Source organism: Myxine glutinosa, chromosome 9, assembly GCF_964187855.1.
Source record: "Myxine glutinosa chromosome 9, kmMyxGlut1.1, whole genome shotgun sequence".
Lineage (NCBI taxonomy): Eukaryota > Metazoa > Chordata > Myxini > Myxiniformes > Myxinidae > Myxine > Myxine glutinosa.
Window position 1 is genome coordinate 107,435,193 of NC_136269.1, and position 20,719 is coordinate 107,455,911.

The following is a 20,719-nucleotide window of genomic DNA, read 5'->3' on the forward strand; positions in this document are numbered from 1 at the left end:
TTGATCTTTTCTACCCCCGTTAATTCACCCCAGATCCACTTTTTTGAAATACCGACTTCTTTCCTGAAAGTTCTAGCAGTGTCCATGTGTCGTACACCTCTCCTCCCCTTCCCTCCCCCCCCACCTCCCCTTTCCCATGCCTCCTCCCCCAAAGCCCTCACCCTGCCACAGATTTCCTGTGTGCCTCTTCTCTACTGTTGTACTTGTGTGCTTTCCTCTCTCCCCCCATCTTGTCTTCTGCTCCCTTTATCATATGTTTTACGCGTTAGTTTTTTTTTTTGTGATTAATGTATGCTCTTACACAAGCCTCGATCTTGTATACAAAAAAAAAAAAAGAGAGAGAGAGAAGGGGAGGAAACACTGAAACTAGTAAATAAAATGGTTGAGTTCAGAAAGGTTAATGTGGGTAAATAGGGTTCATGAGGCAGAATTGAGGATGCATTACATGAGATGGTGATGCATTGCTTGCTTGAAGTACTGGAGGGAATAGCGAGACAGAACAAATTCTGGAAGGTTGCTCCATAGACAGATGAAGTGAAGAATGAGAGATTAATTGTGCAGTTAGCCTGCATTTTGGACGTTTAACCAGTAGGGGGTTAATGAAAGAACGCATGCCTCCTAGAGTTGCTGGGGAGGGTTGGAGGACTGAGGGACCAACCTGCCTCTAATGGGAGAGTAACAGACCTCGTGCTGCAAGGCAGGTTCATGGATTCCTCATCATGGGAGATGCCAATAATTTTGAAAGCTTTATAATCCATAAGAATCCAGGAGAGACAGATGTGATGTTGGTGCACCAGCCTAAAGAAGAGAGCAGGATTCCATTGAGCTACACACAAAGGCCATGTAGACTGATTAGCTCTAATTTTCCAAGGAAAGACTTGGATCGACAAGGGATGCTCAGACTGTGGCTGACTTTGGAGGCCAGCTTTCCTTTGTGTTTGGCCCAGAAAATGTCATGGCTGATGGTGAGGCCTATAAGTTCAAGATATATAATCAAGAGTTCAAGAAAAAAACTGTGATGATGGATTCCATGGCGTTGCTGTTGATTGGAAGCAAGCTAATAAATCTGACATAGTGAAGAAGATTATGGCTGTTGTGTTACTTGAAGTGATGGTTTTAGAGGAGGGAGAATGTGCCACCAATTCTTTAGAGGAGGGAGACAAGTTTGAAAGGTTATGGATAAAAGAAAGGTGGTAAGAAACAATTTTACACAAAAAGAAGGTCAATGAATTAACAGGAAAATAAAGAAGAGAAAGAGAAAGAGAAAGAGAAAGAGACAGAGATGGAGACAGAGACAGAGACAGAGACAGAGACAGAGACAGAGACAGAGAAAGAGACAGAGACAGAGACAGATAAAGAGACAGAGACAGAGACAGAGACAGATAAAGAGACAGAGACAGATAAAGAGACAGAGACAGAGACAGAGACAGAGACAGATAAAGAGACAGATAAAGAGACAGAGACAGAGACAGAGAAAGAGACAGAGACAGATACAGAGAAAGAGACAGAGACAGATAAAGAGACAGAGACAGAGACAGAGACAGAGACAGATAAAGAGACAGAGACAGAGACAGAGAAAGAGACAGAGACAGATAAAGAGACAGAGACAGAGACAGAGACAGATAAAGAGACAGAGACAGAGAAAGAGACAGAGACAGAGAAAGAGAAAGAGACAGAGACAGAGACAGAGATAGATAAAGAGACAGAGACAGAGACAGAGAAAGAGACAGAGACAGACAGATAAAGAGACAGAGACAGAGACAGAGAGAGAGACAGAGACCTAGACGGAGACGGAGACGGAGAGGGAGAGGGAGAGAGAGAGAGAGATGAGAGAGAAGAGAAAGTGAAAGAAAAACCATAACCGAAAGTAACGGGAGTAGAATAGCTCAGAGATGGGGATGAAACATGGCAAGATATTTTCATTTTGTCTTGGGAGCCCTGGAGGGAAGAAAGATTGGACTGTCTCAGGGAAGCAGTTCTACAGGTGGGAGAAAAGGAGAACAAAGGAGCAGTACGCTTGTTAAGAGGCAGAGAACGGAAACTGTAGGAGAAGCAAGACCAGAATTTAAGCAGTAGAAGAAAAAAAAAGAAAAGAAAAGAGGCCACCAACCTTTATGCAATGGCAGAGCAACAGGACCTGTGCATCTGTATATTTGTGGGAGATGCCAATGATGCGGAGAGATTATGATTCCAAAGCATCCAGAAGTGAGAGGTATGAAGTGGGAGCATAAGCCCAAAGGGGGCATCAGTCAGTACTCCAATAAGCTATAGACAAGATCCTTATCGGCCAGGAGAAGTTAAGATTTACTCAGAGGCGATTCCATGTACGGCTGGATTTGGAAGCCAGCTTTGGCATATGGTCTACCCAGGAAAGGTCAAGGCTAATGATGAGAACCAGAAGTTTGAGGGCCTGAACTTCTTCCAGTGACTGATCAAGAAATTGATAGGTGAGTACGCAAGTAATCCTTAGAAACAAACAAAATGAAATGTAAGAATTTCCTGGATTGAATGACATGTTCTATGTATCAGCCCAGCATCTGATCCTTTGTCGATCAGCAAGGGAGGATTCAAGGGATACCTGTCCGTCATTGAGATGGAGATGGACTGGATAGCCGAGACGTATGTGTACTCATCTCTGAGCTGTCTATCCAAGGTTTTAATCTAAACCTAGTTATAAACTGACACCATGGGTCACCTGCAGGGCGATTAATCAAGGTGTGCACCATCCCTTGAATGCATGTTATTATGGGTGTCCCATCTGCTAGCATTAGTTTGTGTACGTTAAATATCCTACAGGAGACAAGTTATCGTCGACACCTGCGCAAATTTCAAATTCCTGCTCTAACGTACCATCAGTGGCATAGCCACACTTCCAGAAAGAATACAAACCAGCAGCCACGTACTGCAAACGGATATTAAGATTAAGATGTGGTACGAAACAGTACAATGTAGAGTTATCTGCGAAATGAAAGGGAGGGTATTTCAGGAGATTCAAGATATATATGAGTAACAAAACAGGGCTCAATATGGTGTTTTAGGGCACTGCAGCCTAAGAGGATGTAAGAGGTCCACTGTAAGAGGAGATGAAAGGATATTGTTAGCTACATGCTGATTCCATGTGCAAATTAATGAAGCTGCTGAGTCAGGAATGAAGGTGGCCTTTGATACTACAAGGAAAAAGCTTGGTGAGCAGACAGCGATATCCAGGATATGTTAAAACCTGACCACATGTTTACAGTTCAGGAGATCTGACGATTGTTGAGAGACGGTACTCAGAATGTGTTGAAATCGGACCATTTTTCGACGTTCTCAGATGAAAACTTCAGTATCCAGGAGGCAGTAAAAACAGGGTGGCAAGATGCGGACAGAGGGATCAGTTTATTCTGCTTTGTAGGCAAAGGGCCCATTCAAAGTGACTGTTCATTCACATCATCCTCACAAACTAATCTCTGCAAGTGTCCTGCAGCAGTTGTCATCTACAGTTTTCCTGTTTGAAAATTTTTGTTGTGATGTCAACCCACAGTATGCAAAGGCAAAGCAGCATTGTCATTTATAAATGTGACATTATTCCATCAGAACATTAAAATGTACTGCAGGTGGAGCAAGTGGGCAAGTAAGAAATATGGCCAAGGCTCAAAATATGGAAAACTGAGAAAAATAAGAACAGCTGTGGAGACTGAGAAAAGCTCACTATTGAGACCTTTTAGTGTCCACATGTGAAATGAATTGAAATAGGATAAATAGTAGTGCTTGGCCGACCGATATCGTTGCTGGTAATCGGAATAGGCAGATATCGGCAATTTTTGGGTAACATGCACCGGCAGAATGGAGTCAGTGCAGAGTGCAGATTACCGATTAAAGTTTCATCACATACAATTGAAAAACCTTGAGTAGCTTTCACCTTTGTTTAGAACGAACTTCAATAAGTAAATGAAAAAAAACAAGAAAGCATCTGAAAATGCAAAGCCCATCTGCTTCCATTTGAGATCTGCTTCCATTTGATCATCTGCTTCCAGTATTGAGACATCCTCTCCTTCTTCCGTATGCTCAACAACAACATGCATTTTAAGGCCATTTCCCCTGCTAGAGCGGGGGTTAGCCTTGCGGTCCCCATGACAACCTTCTCCATTTTGAAAGGAAAATGAGTTCAGACATTTATGAAATTCTTTTATTCCGTATGATTATTAATACGGAAGTTTATTCCGTATGCTCAAAATAATGAAAACAGTAAAAAAAAAATTAAAAAAAAGACAATTGATGATTTGATGCAGCCTTGACCTTTGACCTTTTTGTAATGAAATTGTACCTAAGTTGAACCCAGGTGTTATGCTCTCTCCAACCACTGAGAGGCGTCTATAAGAACTCGGATGACCATCGCTCCGGGTCATTCCTGTGACATATAATCTGTGACGGCGTAGACTCGAATGGTGCGTATATTTCGATGATCCAGGCTTGCTTGCACTGATTGTTAATTGCTGGACTTCTCCTTGATTATATAATCCTGATATATTGCATGATCGTATTTTTACAGGTGTTGCCAGAGATCAAATTTGCATTAAACCTACCATTAGGACAATGTTGTGGATTTGACTTTTTACAACAATTAATGCGAATTCTTATCTTCATCTTGAACGAGAACGGGACACGAACGAGACTGACATGACTCATAAGATGATCCAAGTGCCGATCTTCGCAGCTGATCCTCAGGCGGAGGACGTGGCCGCCGAACTGACACATTGGCTGAAAATCTTGGATAACCAGTTCAAGGCTCAGGCGCCCGTCTCCGAAGAAACAAAACTCGAAGTGCTGCAATCAAAGGTGCACCATACCGTGTACATGTCAATTGAACTATGTGGGACATTCGATGCAGCTGTGGCTGAGCTGAAGCATATTTACATAAAAATACGAAGCGTGGTCTATTCACGACATTTGCTTGCGACGCGACGACAACAGTCCACGGAGACTTTAGATCAATTTGCTCAAGACCTCCGACGCCTACTGAAGGAGAGTACCCCTGTGGTATGCACTCATGAACAAGTTTGTGATGACCTTGTTCGCGATTCTTTCGTCGCAGGACTTAGGTCACCGGTCGTCAAACAGACTACTTGAAGAAGCCAATTTGACACTAGCCGAAGCACTCCTGCTATCTCACGTGTACACCGAAGCACGGGAACAATCCGACGCGTATGAACGCCCATACGTCACTGCGGGGACATCTCGACAGACTCGACCAGAGAGAGCTACCGCCGAGGTCGTGGATGCAGCCTCGACACCTCCGCCGGAATCGGAGACCACGGCCACTCCCGAGGATCCCGATCTGGGCTTGACGGTGGCCGCTGCAGCTGGACCCAGGTCCGGAAGTAACGCTACGTGCTATTTCTGTGGGAATCGGGATCATCCCAGGTCTGTTTGCCCTGCTAAAGATGCGAAGTGTCATTTGTGCTCAAAGACGGGACATTTTGCAAAAGTTTGCGGAGCGTCGCGGGGCAAACGAGCCCGCTCGACGATGAATGTGCTTATCTCCGAGCCAGCGGTCCGAACGGCGCGCGGCGCGCCTCGCCCGACTTTGATGGGGATCGCCCCTTTCCGTGGGGCCCGAGCTGAGAGCTCGACCTTGGTGAGACTCACCGCGCCGACTAAACAAGTGGCGCAAACACTTCAGTACGCGGTGCGACCGTCCTTGGCCGGCTTTCTTCCGACACCCTGCCAACTTCCGGGATCGGCCACCTGATCGGTTAATGCTGGCTTTGAAACTCCGCGCGTGGCACGAGCGCCCTCCGGAGGCTGCACGTATGATCTACAAGCTACTTCAACGGCACGAAAGCTGGAAACTTCACGCGTGGCACGTGCGCCCTCTGGAGGCGGCACGACTGGCCTACAGATGACTTCAACGGCACGAAAGACTTTAGCTGGGGTTTGTTCCACACGCGAGGCACGAGCGCCTCACCTTGACGACTCAATAACTACAGGTCCACCTGGCCTGGCTCGTGCTATAATCCCACTCATGATCGAGGGAATTTTTGCTAATGCTTTGATCGACCCGGGATCCACGGATAGTTATGTTGATTTTCGACTTGTGCAGAAACATGGATGGCCGATACTTGGGACAAGACGCCGAATCTTTATGGCCTCTCAGGGGCTATGGCTTAGCACAAAAGGGGAATTTCGACTGATGCTTGTGATTAAGGGTCGAATGTTTCCGGCTGTGCATCTAATAGTCTTACCAGCATTATGTGCAGAAGTTTTGCTCGGACATGATTTTCTCAAGCGACATGGACGTTTGGAAATGGAATTTGGTGGTACTGATACTCTTGCTGTGTGTGCTCTTGCAGGGATGGAAATTGAGCCACTGTCGCTGTTCCCCAATATGACCACGGACTGTACACCTGTCGCGGTTAAATCGCGACGCTACTCACGAGCTGACGCGCACTTCATTGCGGAAGAAACGGCCCTGCTACTAAAGGAAGGTATCATATAACCTAGTCGGTCGCCATGGCAGGCCCAAGTTCTGGTGGTACGAAGCGAATCGCATCACAAACGCATGGTAATCGACTATTCGCAGACTATTAATCGGTTTACACAGCTGGATCCCTACCCACTCCCGGGAATGGACTCCCTGGTTCGACAGGTGGCACAGTATTCGGTCTATAGCACTCTCGATCTGCGTACTGCGTATCATCAAATCCCCATCTCCGAGGCAGATCGCATCTACACAGCATTTGAATCTGGTCAGAGGTTATACCAGTTCACCCGGCTACCTTTTGGGGTCACGAACGGGGTCCCTTGTTTTCAGAGGGCTATGGACGACCCCATCGCTAAGGAGAACTTGACCGATGTCTTTGTTTATCTGGATAATCTCGCGGTTTGCGGGTATGACCAGGGACATCATGATGCTAATCTGAAGCGCTTCCTCGAGGTCGCGCAGAGGTATCGTTTCACTATGAATGAGGCTAAATGTCGTTACTCTGCTCGCACAAACTGAACTCAAACCGCGCTTCTACAACCCTCCTATGGGAACGCTGGTCAGAGCTACTAGGCCGTGGGAGAGATTGGCGATGGATTTCAAAGGGCCACTGCCAGCGTCACCGGCTTCGAGTAACTCTCGTTACCTGCTCACAATCGTTGATGAGTTCTCGAGATTCCCTTTTGCTTTCCCGTGCGTAATATGACAGCCGCCACGGTTATCCGGTGCCTGCAGAACTTGTTTTCTATGTTTGGGAATCCGGCCTACGTGCACACCGATCGAGGTGCGGTGTTCCTGTCCCAGGAAGTGAGGAACTTCTTACTCCAGCATAATGTCGCTTCTAGCTATACCACTCCGTATAGGCCAGAAGCGAATGGACAGGTCGAACGCTTCAATGGTATTATATGGAGAGCCGTTACGCTGAGCCTTAAGTCCCTCAGCCGAGGCCTAGACAAATGGGCTTGGTCGCTACCTGTGGCACTGAACTCGATCAGGACTTTACTGTGTACGGCTACCAATCAAACTCCCCACGAACGGATGTTTCATCACCCGAGGAGTTCGGGTAGTACCCGATCTTTACCTAGTTGGCTTGCAGAGCCGGGACCGGCTTTCCTCAAAAGTGCTGTTCGCATGAGTAAGTATGATCCACGAGTGGATAAGGTGCAAGTACTCCAGGCTAATCCCGAGCATGCTCGTGTGTTGATGTCTGATGGATGCGAGTCAACTGTCTCCGTACGCCACCTGGCCCCTTGCAGGGAAATTGACGAACCAATTTAAGAGTCCATGGACTCTCCCATTGCTCTGCCTGTGGAGTATCTGCCGGCCATCTCACCGCTAAACGCACCCCAACCTGTAGGCTCTGTGGTGCCACCTCCATCACCTGACTTAGGCGGCTACTCCGACGCTGGGGACTCTGGTCTTGGGGATGTAGCACCCGGTAGTTTCCAGACCCGTGCCGGAAGGGAGATTCGTCGCCCCGATCGCTACGGATGGACCGACTGACATGGACGGACAATTGCTGCCCCTACTATTATGCTGCTGCGTGCTTGATTCCTGCCTGAGCGGAAGTGTAGTTTTAACGGCGGGGAGAATGTAATGAAATTGTACCAAAGTTGAACCCAAGTGTTATGCTCTCTCCAACCACTGAGAGGCGTCTATAAGAACTCGGACGACCATCGCTCCGGATCATTCCTGTGACATATAATCTGTGACAGCGTAGACTCGAATGGTGCGTATCTTTAGATGATCCAGGCTTGCTTGCACTGATTGTTAATTGCTGGACTTCTCCTTGATTATATAATCCTGATATATTGCATGATCGTATTTTTACAGGTGTTGCCAGAGATCGAATTTGCATTAAACCTATCAATGGGACAATGTTGTGGATTTGACTTTTTACAACACTTTTATTTTAAAAAACAAAAAACAATCGACTCCTATCTTTTGATTAGTGAACCAATACAGTGACCCGATATGCAAATTCTTTAAATTTCAGGTCAATCGGGTGAAAATTGGTGATTTTATGCGACACTGAACTTTGACCATTTGAATTTTTGACCAAATTATCAATTTGCCTTCTCCATATTCTCATAATAAAGCTTTGTTGAAAATTTAATGACAAAACTCAAATGGTAATTTCAAATTTCAGGTCAATTAGATGAAAATTTATGATTTTACGTGAGGCTGACCTTTAACCTTTAAACAAAATTATTAACTTGACTTCTCCCTATTATCATAACAAAGCTTTGTTGAAAATGTGATGATAAAACTCAAATGGTAAAAACGTTACAGCCAAGACAGACAGACAGACAGACAGACAGACACAGACACAGACACACAGAAACGCAGAAGTGATTGCAAAACCCTGTATCCTGCTGTGCAGCAGGAGCCGGGCTAACAACACAAGCAGATGTGCATAAACACTATTGTTTATAAACAGCTCGCAATCATTGTGTGACGGGGAGTAACATTTGGCTCGGTAATTTGGAAAACATGTTAATATGGCAAACGGCTCAGAAATTGTGTGTTATCGAATTTATTTTGCTTCCAAACTCACAAAGAGAAACAAAATCATAAATACCTTTCACATACCTTTCAAAATCACACCCGATTCATGTAAACTACCATTGTGGAGCTATGCTCGCACGATAAAGCCGGGCAAAATGGACGACACCAGGAACGAAGTTTCACTGAGCTATTTATTCGAGCTCAACTCGAAAGAACTCAAAAGCACTCAATAGTCCGTTAACACGGGCGGAAATTTATATCAAAAGTTCACCACACAAAAGCCACGCCTCTCAGGCGGGGCGTGGTATGCAAATAAGTCAGCCACGCCTCTCAACGGGGCATGGTATGCAAATCGAGAGTCCGCCCGGGCGAGTCCGGGCAAGTAACCGCCCACCGGTTACGTCATCGGCCGGTGCAAGGTGATTGTGTCATGCTTCCGGTAACCGCTACACCATATTACTTTTTTTAAAAGCCACGAGCACAAAGGAAAGCCCACAGAATCTTGTTTCTCACAGTCTGAGAGTCCTTTAGGTGCTTTTTTGCAAACTCCAAGCGGGCTTTCATGTGTCTTTCACTGAGGAGAGGCTTCCGTCTGGCCACTCTGCCATAAAGCCCAGGTCGGTGGAGTGTTGCCGTGATAGTTGTCCTTCTGGAAGTTTCTCCCATCTCCACACAGGATCTCTGGAGCTCAGCCAGAGTGACCATCGGGTTCTTGGTCACCTCTCTTACCAAGGCCCTTCTCCCTCGATTGCTCAGTTTGGCTGGGCGGCCAGCTCTAGGAAGAGTCCTGGTTGTTCCAAACTTCTTCCATTTAAGAATTATGGAGGCCACTGTGCTCTTGGGAACCTTCAATGCAGCAGAAATTTTTTTGTAGGCTTCCCCAGATCTGTTCCTCGACACAATCCTGTCTCTGGGCTCTGCAAGCAGTTCCTTCGACCTCATGGCTTGGTTTTTGCTCTGATATGCATCGTCAGCTGTGAGACCTTATATAGACAGGTGTGTGCCTTTCCAAATCATGTCCAATCAATTGAATTTACCACAGGTGGACTCCAATCAAGGTGTGGAAATATCTCAAAGATGATCAAGAGAAATGGGAGGCACCTGAGCTAAATTTCAAGTGTCATAGCAAAGGGTCTGAATACTTATGTCAATATGATATTTTAGTTTTTTCTTTTTAATAAATTTGCAAAACTTTCTAAAATCCTGTTTTCTCTTTGTCATTATGGGGTATTGAGTGTAGATTGATGAGGGAAAAAATGAATTTAAACGATTTCAGCATAAGGCTGCAACATAACAAAATGTGAAAAAGTGAAGGGGTCTGAATACTTTCTGAATGCACTGTAACACGTTATCTTAACGATAAGTTAAAAGTTCATACTGCATTTTCCACTTCCTGGTGCGCTGGCCTCCTTCCTTCCTTCCTTCCTTCGTACCATGCAAATGCTGCTTCATAAGGATGAATATTAACGTTTTGCTGCATGATTCCGAAGTCCAGCATTATTTTCTGATTTTCAATCTTGATCAAACGTTGGCCAATCGATTTACTTACTGTATGAACGATTGTTCAGAACGGAATCCCTTTATAACCCGAGGATGCCCTGTACTGTATTTTGTATAAAACTTGCTTTTCACATGACCAGACAAGTATGAAACGTTTCATTTTATATCCTCAATAGCTTATTGAATGAGTACACAGCAGCTCATCATTCATTTAAGAATGACAGGTAGCTGTACCGTTCGATACGGTACACCATTCGATTAGAGAGGGATTTTAAATGTATTGCTTCTCAGCCACTCAATAACGTCAATCCGACAATCGCAGTCACGGCACCGATCCAGCACGGTATACACTTCATGTGTGCGCAATGATGTCATTATTTAATTAATCTATTATCAGAATCAGTAGCATAATCTGTAGATTATTTTTTTTATCTAATCGGTTATTGGTTACAGTCAAATTTCCTAATTGGCCCAGCACTAATAAATAGCAATACAAGCTACTATACAATGCTGTTGCAAAAGCTATGTCACAATGTGGATGAGATGTCAGAGAAAAGGGCACCTCCTTCATATTTTAACTTGTTTAATGGGGTACGTTGTATCTGCCACTTGAAAGAAAGTGCTATCGAAGTTAAGCAAGCCGAGGGTGTGAGGGCAGGAAACTGGTCAGAGACCTGCTGTAGTTTCAAGTAAAATATACCTTGTGGTTTATCAAAGCTCACCTTTCTGGGCGAAAGTCTCATTCCGTTCATACTTCTCCACCAGTTGTTGCACCTGAGCTGGCTTCAGTGGTGGATAGAGGATCTCATTGAGGCGAGGGTCTCTTTGGCGGTTGTTAATAAACTCTGTGAACTGTTCCAGTGTCAGATATGGACGGTTTTTGGCCCCCCTGGATGGGAATATTCAGGTGTGGTATCATAAATTTTTCGATACCACATAATTGTATCAACAATCAATATCAAGCTTTCTTTCACAATTTCATTATCATAAGCTAGACCCAAAGGCAACAAGCCAGTGTTACTTCTGGCTGGAGATAAAATGTATTGCTGGGATGCTGGAGATGAGGGATCCGGCACTGTGAAAACCACCAAACATTACCAGACATAATAGTCTAGTAGGAAGACTAGGTCCCCCTGCACCCCCCGGAGATATACTTCTAATCAGTGTTTCTAGATTGGAAAAAATGTGTAGAAAATGACTAGCTATGGCCCCAAGCTGAAAAAATGTCCCACATACCATTTTTATGCAAATTACTGCTGCAAATTTTATGCAAAATTATGCAAATTTTATGCAAATTTTTGATGAGGAGTAGAGTTGAGGGGTCTTTGAGGGCTTCATCGAGGTGCTCTCGGTTGCAAGACTGGGTCATTCTGAGAAGCACAGCAGGGTCAGAGATCATGATGTTCTCCTCCTCAGTGAATCTCTCCATCAACAGCCTCTCCATTGCCTCACACACTGTTTTGAGGCAAAAGAGGGACTTTGCGTAGGCCTTTCCACTGAGAACACCTTTGAGAGATCCACTTGTTACTAGTTGTGCCTCAAAGAGAATCTCTGCATATCCAGAACCACGCATCTTGTGTCCAGTGAGCATCCCGATGTAGTTCATGGATGTGTGGAAGGGTCCAATCGTTACTACATGACTAGCAAATTCATTTGGCCAGCGCCAGATGATGGGAAGGGCTTTCATGCAGACACCCAGATCAAATGTATTCAGGACCCATCTCTGACCCACCTCAGCAGTTGCTGCCTCGGAACGCTTCAGTAGCTCACGAACAACTGCGTTGTCTGTGATCGGTCTGTGCCTGGTGCCTGCATGGCATGGCAATGGCCTGCAGCCTGTGCCTGGGCTAGGGGGTTTCACCTCTGCAACTGGTTCTCCCCCACCCAGCAAATCAACAGTCGACTACTGCACGCCTATCCACCAACCGATCACAGACAACGCAGTTGTTCGTGAGCTACTGAAGCGTTCCGAGGCAGCAACTGCTGAGGTGGGTCAGAGATGGGTCCTGAATACATTTGATCTGGGTGTCTGCATGAAAGCCCTTCCCATCATCTGGCGCTGGCCAAATGAATTTGCTAGTCATGTAGTAACGATTGGACCCTTCCACACATCCATGAACTACATCGGGATGCTCACTGGACACAAGATGCGTGGTTCTGGATATGCAGAGATTCTCTTTGAGGCACAACTAGTAACAAGTGGATCTCTCAAAGGTGTTCTCAGTGGAAAGGCCTACGCAAAGTCCCTCTTTTGCCTCAAAACAGTGTGTGAGGCAATGGAGAGGCTGTTGATGGAGAGATTCACTGAGGAGGAGAACATCATGATCTCTGACCCTGCTGTGCTTCTCAGAATGACCCAGTCTTGCAACCGAGAGCACCTCGATGAAGCCCTCAAAGACCCCTCAACTCTACTCCTCATCAAAAATTTGCATAAAATTTGCATAATTTTGCATAAAATTTGCAGCAGTAATTTGCATAAAAATGGTATGTGGGACATTTTTTCAGCTTGGGGCCATAGCTAGTCATTTTCTACACATTTTTTCCAATCTAGAAACACTGATTAGAAGTATATCTCCGGGGGGTGCAGGGGGACCTAGTCTTCCTACTAGACTATAATGGAATTGTGGGTACAAATCATACTGTACTGATTTTGTAATTGCTTGCAGGCCAGCCAAAAGTATATTTGCATTTCTGGCTTTAGTCAGACAAGTTATACAGGTACTGTAGAAATGCCACAGGTGTCCGGCCACTGAGTAAGATCATCCATGGTGTTTGCTAGCATGTAGACTTGCCCCAAAGCAATATCTTACATAGAAATCAAGAACGGCAGTCGGTAGAGCGCATACCTCCACAAGGCTGAAGTTTTTTTTGTATCTTACTGATAGGCCAGATATGAATTCGGACCTGAACCAAAATAGAATCGGCTTGTGGTTGTCACCTAACCAACTCATCCACCAAGTTTAGTCATAACTCGTCCACAACTTTAAAAATATGTTATACATCGCTTTTCACCTGATCTGTCAATGGTGAAGAATCACTTTAAAAAAATTAAATAACTCTCGCATCCGAATCCACTTTCAGATCTTCACCAAAATAGAATCAATTCTTCTTTGTCACATACGCAACCTCTCCACGAAGTTTTGTGCAAATCCATCCACAATCTTTTGAGATATCCTGCTATGTATCGTTTTTGGCTCTATATCCCAATGGTGAAGAATCACTTTTAAAAATTCTACCAGCCGGATCCGAATACGGATAGTCACCAAAATCGAATCATTTCGTCTGTCACATACAGTACCTCTCCACCAAATTTCATCCGAATCAGTCTACAACTTTGAGATATCTTGTTCACAAACAGACAAACAGACAGACAGCCAAACAGACAGGGATGAAAACATAACCTCCATCCACCTTTGTAGGCAGAGGTAAATATGTTGAATTTCATCCACTCTTCCCACTTCTCCTCAACCCATCCTCCTATTCCTCCTATCCCGATCCCTGAATTATACTTATCAAACACAATTAGAACCCCACTTGTTCACTTGTCATTATGTTGCATATGAACACCCCCAAGGACATTATGACACAAGGCATGCAGTTCTCAGAATATAGTGTCTTATCCAAAACCCTTGGCACAATTTTGTGTGCCATCTGCTTGGTGCTATATACAGACATGTATTAATGATGGTGCGTTGCTAGTTCTTGTGTTCTGCACACCAAGGTCGCATGTAGCAAATCACGTGTTTGATACTAGTTATTTAATCTCCTACGTAATGCAATAAAAAATGTGATGCAACATAATCCAAAAAAATCTCAAACGTAATGCAACTCATATAAAACATTTTCGTTGTTCTTTTCATGAGCTTCAAATGAATACTCACATCCACACCTGCAAGGAACACTCAAAGACATCAATCAGCTCAAGTAACCGACGGCATGGCACAACAGCATGATCTCTCTGCTTTAGTTAAGCGAATCATCAGACATTTCAAGAGGAGCCTTACATTTCAGAAAATATCGTATCGATCTCGGGCCGCGGGCAGAGATGTTTGATGAATCTTCTGAACATCTCGGGCGTAAAATCTGCTAGATTGACGGCGTCGTTCTGTGCAAAAGAAAAAGCGAGTGTCAGGGCGACAAATGTTTCTGAACAGTTATTTCAGAAAGTGAACTTGCTGGCAATCACAAAGTCGAAATAAAGACATGTATTCCAAGCATTGTGATCCACTATTATATTGAGGTTTTCCACCACTCTGAACACAATCATGCATGATTCACTGAGCCGCAATGAATAATATGCAATCTTCCTTTCAGAAAGTCTCCCGTAAATTATAAAATGCATTGGCTACAGAAGCACACGACTTCTTGCAGCTCATTGAATTCCTTGGCTCCAAGCTCCAAGACATCTGATGCATGAGAATTTATATCACAGCAGTGGGATTCAAAAAGAAGCACAAATTTGCAAAAATAATAACAATAAATGTTTGTGCATTTAAAAAAATCACTTTTAACGACAGATTTGCTGTAATGATTTGTGCAATTTTGCAAGAAAATGACACTGGAGAACTGTCAATGAAGTGTTCGAACTCATTACCATATCAAAATTTCAATCTCACCAAAATTCGTGTCTGTAGATACAGAGAGCTAGTGGGGAATATCATCATGAGCCCCGACAGCTTTCCACCACTCATGTGAGGTTTGATGGTCAGGACCAGGTCAGGACCATGAAACCTGACCTGTTGCAAACTATTCACAAGGGCTCTTCCATGGTTCATTCACTAGCTCAATTGCCAGACGAAGGTAATGGTGCCTCAAATGGCTAAGGGGTTTTTGTACACATAATTGAGGCTCGTGGAAGAACTAGAGCAGAATGGGAGGGAAAAGTGGAAAGGGGGTAATACACTAACAGCAGGGTAGAAATGAGAGTGAGATCAAGCTGAGGGGGATAAGGATACATGAGGGGGAAACAAGCTGCACAAAATCTGAATGAAACAGCAAGACGAGGAAGGGGAAGGTGATGATGAAAAAGAAAAGGAACAAAAGAACCGACAACTAACAAATGAAAGGGGCGAGGGGAAGTGGTGGTGAGCTGGTGGTGAACAGCTGCCTTGAAGCCCTGGATGGATGAATGGGTCTTGCTCAGGCTGGGGAAGTTGGTTCCATAGGCAAGAGAAAAGAGGAACAAATGAGTGGAGGTGAGCAGTGAGCCTGGATTTTGGGAGTTTAACAATAAGGGGGTTACTGGCAGACTGGGTGCACCCTGCAAAAACCTTGGAGGGACAGAGCCAAGAGAGAGATGTGTGGAAGACAAAAAAGGAGGGGGTAGAATACCAAGATGCCACAAACATGCCTATGATGCAAAAGTAACAGGCTTAGACATTCCCCTTCATCGTGGGAGATCCCAATGGTTTTGAAGGCCTTGCATTCTACGGCATCAAGAAGGGAAAAGTGTGTGGCAACGGCTAAAACCCAAAGGAGCAGTACTCTGATGGCTGCAAATGAAGGCTTTGTCAGTTGTCAAAAGTTCAGACTAGCCAAGGAAAGACCTTGCATGATGAAGGATGCCCAGTCGGTGGCTGGCTTTGGAGGGCATTTTGGAAATATGGTCTGCCCAAGAAAGATTATGGCTAATAGTGAGGCCCTAAAGTTTGAGTGATTATCTCTTAAAGTGGTTTGTTTAGGAAGTGGATGGGAGTGTTTGCCAGACTGACCCAGAGAGGATGATCAAATGAACAGAGCAGAAAGAGTATGAGCAAGAGTGGGAAAGCAGGAAAGCAAGAGCAGGAAAGAATGGGGGATTAATTTTTTTTATTACATTGTCTCGGCTCGTGGAAGAGCTATGACACATAACAAATCAGGACAACATAACAAAGGGAACAGCAGGAGAAAGTGGAAATGCCAACAGCAGGGCGGGGGGAGAAAATAGACGAAGACGGACAAAGGATGCAGGTAACGATGAGGGGTAAGAGAAAACGCAAAAGGTGGACAAGATGGATACATATGCAAAATTTTTGGGAGGAGTGGAGGTGCAGAAGTAAATCATGATTTTCGATGGGGATTGACTTGAGATGGTGGTGAACAGCTGTCTTGAAGATCTGGAGGGAAGAGTGAGATTGAACAGAGTATGGAAGGTGGTTTCACAGGTGGGAGAAGGAGGAATAAATGAGTGTAGGTAAACAATGGTTTCGGATTTAGGCAGTTTCACTAGAAGGGGGTTGTTGCTGGACCGCATACATCCTGCAGATACCTGAGGGGGTACAAAGCACGGAGTTGGTGGAGGGTGCAAGTCTTAAGAAGGTGCCACCAGGTTTTAGAGGAGGGAGAGAAGTTTGAAAGCTCATTCTTGAGATTAAACAGATGTTGTTTTCTGGCTCTTCAGAGAGTAGACAGACTTGCTGTGACCTTTGTGGAATGATCTGTGGCTGTCCTCAATGTAGAAGCAGGTGGCATGTTATGAACCGCGAATACGCCGGGTCCGTGAATGTTGGGATCGTGAATGTCGAGGTCCGACTGCATATATTTTTGCTCGTTTCCAGGGCCACAGGAGAAATTCTACTATTTTGCATCTGTTGCTGAAAGGAGAAGTGTGTGTGTGTGTGTGTGTGTGTGTGTGTGTGTGTGTGTGTGTGTGTGTGTGTGTGTGTGTGTGTGTGTGTGTGTGTGTGTGTGTGTGTGTGTGTGTGTGTTATATCCACTGACGCCACTCCTTTGTATTAACAGGAATTTGTATGAACTCGACACCTCTCATCCATGGACATTTCTCGTATTTCCTATATTTTCGAGTCTGATTTGCATCCAGAAAAACATCAGTTAAGTTAAACCATCTTGAAAATACCACTTTCATTTGAATGCTGAAAATTATGTTAAAAAGACTATTTGACTTTCAGATTTCTCCCTCGAAACAGCAGGTGAAATAAAATGCCCCAGCTCGGTGATATTATATTTATGAATGGTAAATACGTCAATTATATGCAGATTGCATCAAAGCAAAACCACTTTATTTGGACAAGCAAAGCATGTGTAGCAGAAGATTATAATGGAATTCATATCGACGAAAGTTATAGCTTTAGACAGTTTCATAAACCACCCAGTAACTTTTGATTTTCTATAATAATGTCGACCTTGAACTAATCTTTCTCTAAGTATAATAATTTTAACAACATAAACTAGAACGGCACTCTTCAGCATCCCGATGTCGACCGATATGCATCCGCCCACATTATTACATCATTATACATACGAGGTGTGATGAAAAAGTTTGGTGAATGGTGCCGCAACTAATGAACGCATGAACATTGTTGAGGTCAGTTGACGGGGCTTGTTTCGTTAACCCTCTCACTTGCCAGCACGCAACACCATTAGTACTATGCGGCAGTGTACTGGGCATTGCTTTGTGCGAGCACGTGTTTGTGGCATCTGGCACTTTTGTAGAAAATGTCGAAGTTTGAGTAACGTGCAAACATGAAATTTTGATTTAAACTTGGCAAGACGTCTCCAGAAACACACAAAATGCTCGAAACAGTCTACGCAGATGAGGCTGTGACCAAGAACGCTGTTTTCAAGTGGTTTCAAATGTTTCGGGGAGGAAATGAGTCGCTGGAAGATGATGAAAGAAGCAGTCGTCCGTCGACAGCACGAACCGATGAAAACATTGCTCAAGTCAGCACTGTCGTCCAAGCAATCCGACATTTAACCATTCGAGAAATCAAGGAAGAGACCTTTCATTTAGTTCCGTTCAGGCCATACTGACAGACGATTTGAGCATGAGATGTGAGTGCAAAGTACGTTCCACGTATCCTCACAGATGACCAAAAAGAAAATTGTGTCTTAATTTCATCCAACTTGTTTGATTGATGTGTTCTGGATCTAACATTCTTACCCCAGGTGATAACGGATTATGAGTCGTGTGTTTATGGGTATGACCCAGAAACTAAGGCACAGAGCTCCCAGTGGAAGACACCCGCATCAGCGAGACCGAAAAAGGCATGTCAGTGAAGATCGCAAATGAAAGTCATGCGTATTGTGTTCATCGACATGGAAGGAATGGTTCATGCAGAATTTCTTCCCAAGGGTGCTACCGCTAATGTGGCTTTCTACGTCGAAGTTATGAAACGTTTTCAAGAGGCAGTCAGATGGAAAAGGCCCTGAAAAAATGGAAGAATGGAATGGAATGGAAAATGGAGGCCTCCTCCATCACGACAGCGTGCCCTGCCACACGTCAGGCGCTCTATATCCAACAACTTTTGGCGGCAAAAAAAAAAAACATTCTTGTTGTCCTCCATCCGCCTTATTTGCCTGACTTGCCACCATGCAACTTCTGGCTGTTCCCGAAATTGAAACAAATGATGAAAGAGAAGGAATTTGACACAATAGAAGACATCAAGTAAAACTTTACAGACCTTCTCCACTTGTGTTAAAACGTCCAGAAATGTTTCCAACAGTGACAGTGACAGGAACGGTGGAACAAGTGTGTACAAGTACGGGAGTGGAGTAATTTGAAGGAGCTTAATGATGTAATGTTTAATGAAATGATTTTATTCCAACGTTCAAACTTTTTGATCACACCTCATACTTGTACAAAGTTTGATTTAAATTACTTCAGCTGTTCTCAAGTATCACATTTTTACCTGACATGACCTCTGACCTTTGGTGCCAAAATCGAATCAGTTCATCTTTGCATCATAAATATATACTTGCACCAAGTTTGGACAAAATCCCATCACTGGTTCACAAGTTAGCGCAGTGACATAATTTTTACCTAACGGCACCTGTGCCCTTTGACCTCTTCACCCCATAATCGAATCTGTTTATCTTTACATCATTATACATACTTTAACAAGTTTGACTTAGTTCTCTTCAGCTGTTATATTAACAACAGGCATTTTAAGGCCATTTTCCCTGCTAGAGCGGGGGTTAGCCTTGCGGTCCCCATGACAATCTTCTCCATTTTGCCCTATTTTCTACATCTCTCCTTGTTAACCCCCTTGCCCACATTTCTTCTTCCACCATCTTTAGCCAAGTCTTTCTCGGTCTTCCCCATCCTCTACTTCCTTCTACATTCATTTCCATCACATTCTTCTACATTCATTTCCATCACATTCTTCTACATTCATTTCCATTTCAAGGAACAGACCTTTCATTTAGTTCCGTTCAGGCCATACTGACAGACTGTACTCTACGCAGATAATATAACAGCTGTTTCAGCTGTTATATTATCGAGGTAACAAAAACCCATTACAAACTTTGTCCTTTGTCATCTTGACCCCACATCAAATCAGTTCATCTTTACATCAAAATACATTATTGTACCAACTTTGGTAAAAATAAAATAAAATAAATCCCATCCCTGGTTCACAAGTTATCACAGAAATAGGATTTCTACCTAACATGACCTCTGACCTTTGACCTCTTGCCCCCAAAATATCATCAGTTCATCTTTACATCAGAGTGCAGACTTGCATACTTTACATCTTGATCTAATTTTGATTCAAATCCCTTCAGCCGTTCTCAGGTTATCGCGGTAACAACACGGATGGACGGACAGACAACTGGATGGACAACCCCAAAAAATAATGCCTCCGGCGACTTCGTTGGCAGAGGCATAAAAATACAAGGCAGTATCAAAACATACAGACCTCCTTGTACACATACAAAAAAAACACACACACACAGACACACTTGTACAAATACAGAGGGGTGCTGGAGGAGGTGGTACCAATTTTGTGCCAGTATGTGGGTGGGGGGTTTTTTTTCATAGCACCATCAGGAATTGAAATGTGTACTGATGGAGAGTCTTCGGTGTGCAAAGGAGAGAGATTGAAGGTTTGGAAATTCTCTCTCAGTTTACAAGAAGTCCAGGTGAGTATGAATGCAAGATGAGCAAAGCCAGTGGACACTCGAACCCCTCAGGAACTTGGAAGAATACCAGCCCCAAGGTTATATTAAATTGCAACAGAGGGAGGTCTGCCACTGGGAACCACCGAGTAGCAAAGTAATACCCAGCAAGTGATCAGGTAGAAGTGCATGCTGGTGGCAGCGCATGCAATGTATGCAGAGGACTTGATTCAGGGGCACAGGACAAGTGCAGGACAAAGTGTGAATGACACAATGGGATCACGAATCACTCTTCAGCAGCAGTTACTACCATGAACCCCATATCTACCACCATGACCAGTGCATCATTCCACCCGCTTTGTGCACTCTGGCCTCTTTCTTTAGAATGTAACTCCACTGGTCTTCTTATACTTT

General features: G+C 44.2%; 1 protein-coding gene across 1 annotated transcript in view; it reads right to left on the reverse strand.

The window, feature by feature from the left end:
- Positions 1-20,719, reverse strand: part of LOC137435114 (1-phosphatidylinositol 4,5-bisphosphate phosphodiesterase beta-1-like) — a 244,230-nt gene that overhangs the window by 193,916 nt on the left and 29,595 nt on the right. The window contains exons 7-8 of the mRNA XM_078785120.1: positions 14,476-14,576; positions 11,194-11,360 (exon numbers count right to left, since the gene is read on the reverse strand). Coding sequence (XP_078641246.1) covers positions 11,194-11,360; positions 14,476-14,576 — 268 coding nt within the window. The remainder of the gene's footprint in view (positions 1-11,193; positions 11,361-14,475; positions 14,577-20,719) is intronic.